The sequence below is a fragment of the Triticum urartu genome, chromosome 6A (assembly GCF_056163025.1).
Source record: "Triticum urartu cultivar PI428250 chromosome 6A, HENAU_Tu73, whole genome shotgun sequence".
Lineage (NCBI taxonomy): Eukaryota > Viridiplantae > Streptophyta > Magnoliopsida > Poales > Poaceae > Triticum > Triticum urartu.
The window spans coordinates 590,262,344-590,271,088 of NC_141878.1; the positions used below are offsets into that span (position 1 = coordinate 590,262,344).

The 8,745-nt window shown below is 41.7% G+C and overlaps 1 protein-coding gene across 1 annotated transcript; it reads right to left on the reverse strand.

The window, feature by feature from the left end:
- Window positions 1-5,884: 5,884 nt before the first annotated feature.
- On the reverse strand, window positions 5,885-8,275 carry LOC125513089 (uncharacterized). Its single transcript, XM_048678137.2, has 2 exons — window positions 6,876-8,275; window positions 5,885-6,162 (listed from the first exon to the last, which is right to left on the reverse strand). The coding sequence occupies exons 1-2, from the start codon at window positions 8,136-8,138 to the stop codon at window positions 6,109-6,111; spliced, it is 1,317 nt and encodes a 438-aa protein (XP_048534094.2). The 5' UTR covers window positions 8,139-8,275; the 3' UTR covers window positions 5,885-6,108.
- Between the last annotated feature and the right edge of the window lie 470 nt (window positions 8,276-8,745).

Below are 8,745 nucleotides of genomic sequence, written 5' to 3' on the forward strand. Positions count from 1 at the left end.
AGATGGGTGAAAGCATTAATTATTATACAAACTGAACTCTCTTCCTAACTAGATTTGGTTGTATATCACTTCTGTGTGTTGTTAACTTGCTGTGTAGTCGTGTGTTCTTGTTAAATGTGATTTTCTAAAGCTCTTGTGAATTACTCCCTTCGATGCAAAATAAGTGGTCACAGTTTTGAACTATAGTTCAACCTTGTTTCAATGTTGCAACACTTGTTATGTGCGATTCTTGATCGTTTGTCCTAATCAGACCTCTATCCCAGTCTCATAAAAAAATAACTCCATGCTTTTTTATGTACCATTCTTGATTGTTTATCCTAATCAGACCTCTATCCCGGTCTCATAAAAAAATAACTCCATGCTTTTTTATGTGCCATTCCTTATTGCTTCCTTTTCTTTTCATGTTAGTTCTCTACTTTAAAATGTGTGTGCGAATTCCGTAATAATCATTTTTACCAGCATTCTTGTGAGATCCAAGTAAAAGTTCTGCACTAAGCTTGAGCCTACCTCTAAGCTCATTAGTTCATGCATTTGGCTTATGCTTTCCTTATATCATGTGAATCAAATGGAACCCAGCTTGCATCTAATGACTACTTTTTCTTAACAAAGCTTCTGTAGCCAAGGGTGGCAAGAGCGAGTCTTTTGCAGCTTCAGGATTAGATTGCACTGATATTCCAAATGCGCAGATAAGAAAGGTATGTTTCAACTGTGAAGATTGCCGATGGGATTTTTTTGGTTGATCCTATCTGCCTTGTAGTGGTTTAAGTCCTGTTCATTTCAGGTTACTGCAGACCGCCTCTTAGCCTCTAAACAAACCATCCCACATTACTACTTGACAGTTGACACACCCGTCGACAAACTTATCGAGTATGTTTCAGGCCTGATGTTGCAAAGCATGCAATTGACCATTTAAGTACCGAGATTTTGTATAAAGAAGAGTTCTTCATTTTGTTGTGATACAGGTTGCGAGGGGAACTGAACCCACTGCAGGAAGCATCTGGTGGAAAGAAGATATCTAAAGACCTTGTTAGAAAGGTAATCACCGGTTCTTATACGTATATTGTTGTCTTTTAAGTCGCTCATGTGGAAGGTTTTCCAAAGAGAATAAAGTTGGCTGGGTATACATTTACTTCCCAAAGAATGTATAACCATCTACGTTTTGTGTCTTTCTCTTTTCTAACTCATTACTTGTGTTGCAGGATGCAGACAAGACAGGACTTGCTACAATCGGTGAGGAGGTGAAGCAGTTGGCTCAAAGAGCGAGGGATAACAGCTTAAGACCACAAGACTATGAGGTATGTGACGCATAATAAATTGAGAAGTATGAAATCATGCTGATCAGATATTCTTGGCTTGCTCAAAGAGTGTCCCCTTTTTAGATGGAACATACCCATTGTTTTGCACTAATACTTTCTGTTCATTGCAGGCATTTAGTGATTTTCCAGATTGTTTCTGTAGTGATAGGGGAGGCTACCCTGGGTCTAATAATGGAAAATGCAATTATATCTCGAAGGTAATTTGACACACTAATTATCTCAGAGCTTGCATCAATGTACTGATTTTTTTTTACATTTTGGATGATCATATATTGTATATGAACTATTACTTGAGGGCTGGAGAATCAAGCAGCAGCTCTTCTACTATGCTTTTACATTCTGGCTGATAATATTTTGTAAAATTGCTTGTAGATGAATTTTTATCTCAGGGCTGGTTCCATGAGGGATGATATGATGCTAGTTTCTGATGGAGAGGAATCAAGTAATTATTCTCTTCGATTTGAAGAGTTAAAGGCAAGATTCTAAAATAGCGCTTTGCATTCAAGCTACAGCATAGCTTAGTTTGTCCTACTTCTGATTTAGCTTGGACCCATTTAGTCCTACTTCTTATTTGCTGCAACTATATGTAGAAAAATGCAAGTGTTTGTTTGTGTTATTATCTGTCCATAGTTGTTGTGTGGTAATTTTATGAAGAGCACCTGTTCAATTTTTTTCCATGAATAGGTAATTTGAAAAGGTGACATTTCTAGAAAGATTACCATAAATGACAGTGGATGGGCTATGTTTCTGGATACTATTGCATTTTATGTTAGTTTGTGTATTTCAGTGAGCCGTTGCATCTTTTCATCAATTGGTTCTTTTATGTGCAGGATTTTATGAATTTCTCCAACAATGCGAAGGAAATTACACATCTCAGACAGAAGATAGACCGTGACTATTATACTGAGCACAAAGGATATTTCTGTGCTCTGTGTGGGTCATGTAAAAATATGAAGAAGAGGAGGGATGAAACACAGGTAAATATAATACCCAGAACAACTTTATGGAGATCCTATTTTATATTAAATATTTGACTCAGCTTTTCCTTCTCACATCACAGCTCTTTGTTGACCTTTGTGGATCAAGCATTTCCCTTCAGAAAGATCTGAATACTTCAAACGTAAACATGCTTATGGAGGCTGCTTGTGCTAGGGCGGGATTAAAGTCAAATGATTGTTACTCAACTTTTGCTGGGAAGGTATTGGAACTTGAGAAGCTTCTCTCCTATTATCACATAAAGAGAGACTGCACAATCAGAGTTAATCCGAGAATCAGAGGTGCCAGGTAAGTAATAATGCTTTTCAGTAATTTATTTTGTCATTCTATGCTGTGGTATCTTGCTTAACAATATGACGCTCGCAAAATCTTGTCCTTCTGGTCATCTCAGGATTGGCGTTGTACCCTATTTATCTACTGTATATCCTTAGTTTTTGTGACTGGAAACGAAATGGGGCCAGAACATCAATGAGCCATGTGACCCGTGGTGGTGCCTGCACGCATGGTGACTTGCGTTCTGATCATTGTTCTAAACCATGATATGCCTTTCTCTCAAAAAGAATGATGATGTGCTTTGGATAAAGCTGTCATATGCTGGCAGACCGGGCCAGGGACCAAATGGATCCAGACACGTCGGAGCCGTGGAACAGAATCCACCGACGGGCGACGCCGTCTATCCAGAACCCAAATCGCCTGACGGCGCTACGCTAAAGCCCCATCGGATGTAACTGTTCACACATCTATATGTTAGATACAGGAATTTCACACCCATTAGACCTGACACCATGGTTTATAAAGCGGTAAAGCGACCTAAAGCGAGCACCACCCGCTCTAACGTTTAAGCGACGCCTAAGCGTTTCCCTGGGCGCCTAAGCGTTTGAAGTGGGACGCTTTATAAACAGAGCCGGACACACACTTGGCATCCTATTTGCCGAATCCCAATAAAAGATGCAACGGGCTAGATACCAGGTGCATCTCAGCCTGGGCACCAAAACGCCATGCCCACAGCCAGGCTGACTTTTCTGTATAGGTAGTAACAATATGTGCTATGCACAGAACTGTTTACTTGATAGCATTTTGTAGTTTCAAACAACGAATGATGCGAAGTAGTGGATGAAGAACTAATTGTATTGGTTCCTGCAGGTTGCAAACAATTGACTGTGAGACTTGGGATGCCAAAATTAATGCGTGTGACCAGTACTACACAGTTACTTTGCCACCTGAGCTACTTACCCCGTTCAACAAAGCCCATTCGCTCAAGTTGGTGAAATATTTGTCAAAGCAGTTGCGGTATTGGTCCAAACAGGTCCTTATTGGATTATGCCGTAATCATTTCAGCAACATTAGCTTTGATGGTGATTTCACTTCAGCCCAGTTGCTGTTTGAAGATGCAAATTTCAGATTCGATAATACCGTTCCCAGAAAGCAATATAATCACGCATCAGCTCTCCTAGATTATGCTAAGATTTCTCAAATTTTTCGGCAAGCATTCCGTGCAACCAACGGGTTATTGCCCATGCATTCTTTCCACCTGCTTAACTTTCTGTCAAATCCTCCTCCAGAAGCTGACCCACAAAGTGAGGCTGTCGCAGCCTTTCTTTGTAACCATTATTGCTTATTATCTTACTCCGATCGCATTAAAGTTAGCGAAAGTCTTGATAGTTTGCTCAGAATGTTGGTTGGAGATGATTATAACAACTTCGCCAAATCCATTGGTAATATTTTCTGGACAAATACAATCACATCTATCCCAATTATGAAAGATGTTTATCTTTATCATGCGGAGTATGACAAGTCAAACAGAATTACTCATATCCCATATAAGGACAATAGTGTTAGCTTGCTACACTTTTCGAACAACTTTTTCAAGCATGCTGATTACGTAAGTGACATCTCTTTTTGTATCTTCTTTATACAATAGTATCTTTTGTGTATATTTTGACGAGAATTAAGTATTTTGAAACAGTCTCCTGAGCAGCTTGAAGCTGCTTTCTCGCTCGTGATGAGGTCGTTCATACCCAATATTCTCCGTGACAGCGTGATAAATTTTAAGTATCAGGCAACACCTTGCCCTTTGGCAGTCCAAAAGTTTATCAATGAAGTTACCACAATGTGAGTTGAGGAATTTATAAAATCTAGCACTATATTAGAAGTTAGTTTATTCATTGTAAGTCTTGATTCGCAGGTTGGGTGAGGTCACTATTGGTTGTGTCAAGATTGCTTGGTGAGACCACACGCAGGTGCATTGCAGGTTGGTTGGGTCGTGCAATTTCTCACTGTTGATATGTGACTGTAATTCTTGCAGCGTTCTTTAAAGTTTGACAAGTATTTGCTTTGTGGTGAGGTAGTTGCCAATGAAACATGTAGGTAGAGTAGCAGATTAGCCTTCCAAGTTAGTGACTATTAAATTGGTTTGTAAATCTGTGGTGCGTGTAGCACCATTTTATTTATATCCTTTGACATAATGATATTTGATTCTTTTTTAGGAACTTTGCAAGGCTAATAGAGATTGATTATCCTCTTCACTGATGCACCATGGGAAAGGAGTAATGCCGATTCTGTGAAAGGACGTGCATGAATAGCTGGACGAATGTCATTGATTCCGTGAAAGGAATTATGTTCATTGATTCTCCTGTAGGAACTTTGCAAGGCCTGTATGAATGTTGTTGTATCAGGAGTTGTTTGCTTTTCTGAGTAGTAATTCTGAATATTGCTACTTGTCCTTTTGATACTATTCTAACCTTGAAGTAGCTGGATGTATGCAAAGATATTATTTCTGTGAGTATTCGTGTGGCTCTTTTTTGGCATAGCATATATTATTTGTATTGCCATATTATATATTACTCCCTCCTTTCCTAATTATTTGTCTTTCTAGAGATTTCAACAATAGACTACATATGAAGCAAAATGAGTGAATCTACACTCTAAAATATGTCTTACATACATCTGTTTGAAATGTCTAGAAAGACAGATATTTGGGAACGGAGGGAGTATTTGTTTGAGAGAGAACTGCATCCTCATGCATACAACGGAGCATCATTCACGGCCATGCTGTGCATGTTTTCAGGCTGTACAGACTGCAGTGCACGCCCAATAAAAAGATGGAAGTTGCTTTGCTTTGTTTTGTGTAACGATGGTTTATTGGTTTATGTACATCAACTCTCAATCCTGATTTGATCCAAACAAAATTATATGCTGAATCGTTACTTGCCTTAAAGAAAAACAAGCTACCTATGTCAGTTAGTAATCCAATTAACATCGGGAGGCCACCATATCCATACTAGAAGAACAAAGTGAATTTTTCACTCTTTCTGCCTCAAAAAAGTGCTCGCATTTTGTTCTGTGAAGACATTTTTGTTCTTCTCTCAAGAAGAAGAAAAACACTCCATCAGAATATTTAGTTTTTGGTTTGTTCAACCACTGAAAAAACAAACCTTTTTGCATTTGTTTGTCATGTCATATTTGTCAAAACGATGGAGGCAAGCAAAGTAAACATCAAATAGTTTGATACGTCACTCGGAAATTAAGTGCAGAAAACATGCCCGCAAGGAAAGAACAAGACATAAACAGAATCAACACAACAGGCACAATACTATTATAGAAAAGACAAAGTGCACATGGAACAGCCACGACCAGTTACAAATCCAAAACAAGCCACTCAGTACATATAAAGGCATGGCTGACAGCATAGAATACCCACCATTCAGTTTTAACTACTAACATCTGATAATGATAACATGAAATGTCTCCAGTGGTGGACCTAAGTGGCGGTTCCACATGTCATGTTACCAACATCTCAAAGCTTCATCCTCTTTCCACTTGCCACCATCTCAGTTGCTTCTATCTCTCTCTGCAAAAAACAAATAGAGCTGTCTGTCAAATACAATACTTCTATAATGTGACAATATATGCCAGGTCAGAATTACCATGAAAACAAATTTAGTTAAAAAGGAAAAAGTGCAAGGCAGAGTACATATGCGGCGAAATTAACGTATAGGGTAACACCAAAACGATGTCTAAGGTCAGTCCAAGATGCTCTGAATTATAAAATTGTTGAAACAGCTACATGTGTCACTTCAGACACTTTGCCAGCCTTCAGCTCTAGATTGAAATTATGCTCCATCTACTATGTGCATCTTTTGAATGGACTTGGGTCATACCAATTCCGAGTTCAGAAGCAAAGAAGCTTATGATAACACTGTATGTCCATCAAGCAAAAAAGGAAAAGAAAAAACAGCCCTTAAGACATGCAAAAAGAATGTCATCATGATGTGCAAGATGTTGGGTCATAATATGACAAGGGGGCAGAGTAACTTTGTAGTAACAATTGATTTCAGAATCATGATTGCGGATGACTATCAAATATAGGCAGGTGGCCAAATATCTTGATTTCTATTAGCAAGCACGGCACAAACTGGATTCTATAAACAAGCATTGGCATTTTAATCATGTAAAAACCTAGGCATAATTAAAATAGCATGCAAATGAGAGCATGTTTAGTAATAGTGAACATAAATAAATTGACAGTTGTATGCAAATGAAACTATGCTCAGTAGTACGTACCGGGTGATCCTGTAAACACTGTCGGTAGGCACTGAAATCACTGCACAAGAGATAGTCATCAATAGAACAATCTGTAGTCGGTGGATAGCAGTGGACTTTGTTGTTCTCAATGTCGACACGAACCAAATACTGGCTTTTGAACACTACTCGACGCTGGCCTGTCCACCCTGAGACATGTGGTGGATCATCGACCACCGTGAGATCAGTGAAGACTAGGTAGATGACACCGTCTTCATGGGTGCTCAGAACAGGGAACGACGGAGGAATCTTTGCCATGCCAGCAGTAGACTGGTATGACTTGTTTGCCCATATGTTTTCAACATTGTACTTGCTGCTTATTTCCCAGTCTGACAGGTCAGGCAACAGAGAATAGACGGTCAGAGCAAAGCCTTGTTCTTCAACATTGCCATCCATGGTGACGAACTTGATGGTGTCGCCTACACATGCCATGGAACGGAACTTCTCAGGGCAGAGGTGGTATCGATTACAGAGGTCGCTGCTATCATAGGATGGACAATCTTTGGGCAACTGAATGAAACGGAGCTCCGGGCGGTCCAAGTTGCTGCAATCTTTGCCCAGATCACACATGACCATGCCTCCGAGGAGATCCACCCAGCAGAGGATAGATCCCCGATAAGAGAAAGACAAGCTGGAGCAGAAGCCGGGCGGAAGGCTCAGGCGCGCGGGCTTCAAGGACCATCCTGGGGCGGACGACTTCCACAGCCAGATGGCTGCTTGGGAGTATTTCGGCCTGAGCCAGACGAGTTCGGCAAGAAAATATCCGCCGTCGTCCCCGTTGCACATGACGACGGCCGACTGGCACCCGATGGCGGCATGGAAGTCGTCCTCCAGAAGCTTGGGGACCACGGAGAGGGAGTCCTTACAGGCGTCGTAGATGAGGTAGCCTCCTATGTCCATCATACCGCTGCCAGGGCGCCAATCGCCGGCGCGGAGGGCGAACAGGTGCCTGTCCGCGCTGGAGATGCGGGCGAAGTGCATGTCTTGGAGTGGCGGCGGGACCGAAAAGTATTCCGTCGGCACCAGTATGCGGAGGGAGCAGAGTTGCGGCGGATCGGCGATGACTGCGCTTGCCTTGAAGGTCCCCATGTACTCGGTGACTGCGTCACGAAGCTCTTGCTGGCTCTGTAGCCCGTATATTCCTTCCCACGCGGAGCAGATTAACTCTCCGCCGCCTCCGCCGGTCGTCGGCTCGAGGAAGGAGAAATCAACCACGCGCCCGAACAGAACGATCGAATGGCCCATGGCGGCTTGCTAGGGTTAGGTGGAGGGTGGAGGGAGTAGAAGGGATTTGGGGATCGAGGACGGCGGCTCGAGCGGCTAGGGTTAGGGTTGGGTGGAGGACAGCGATTTGATTTGGGGATCGAGCGAGCAAGGAGAAGCAGGAGGTGGGTTTGTTTGTTTGCCGGCCTGGCCTGGTAGATCTAAAATACAGCAGCAGGGAAACGGGCGTCCAGGGGACTCGCACGGACCGTGCAATCGACCAGCGAACCAACGGTGGATACGTTATCGCAGCAAACGCGCGATGGGGGGACCATGTCCATGGGTGACTTAAAGTATCATTCACGTCTCTATTCCTAATGGAGCAGTTGGTAGTCTCGCTTTAGTTTTTTTTCGTCCCACCACTTTCGTGCGGTTTTTTTCGTAGGTTAACCGTCGTAGATTTTTTTCGTCGCCTCCCCCACTTCATCGGTTTATTTTCACTTCACCCTCTCACACAACGAAAAAAACTGAACGGATGAGAACTTTCCATACTGACGCAAATTATTTAGTAATGTCTTTATGTAAAAGAATCAATCACAATCAATCTCTAAAGATCAAATCTAAATTAATTAATCTTCATAACGTTTGT

What these genes read in the sequence shown, in the direction of transcription:
- LOC125513089 (XM_048678137.2), bottom strand. Translation starts at nt 8,138, where the DNA reads ATGGGCCATTCGATCGTTCTGTTCGGGCGCGTGGTTGATTTCTCCTTC. An exon ending in AGTGTTTACAGGATCACCCG is followed by an intron (nt 6,163 to 6,875) that starts GTACGTACTACT and finishes TGTTTTTTGCAG; the next exon opens with AGAGAGATAGAAGCAACTGA.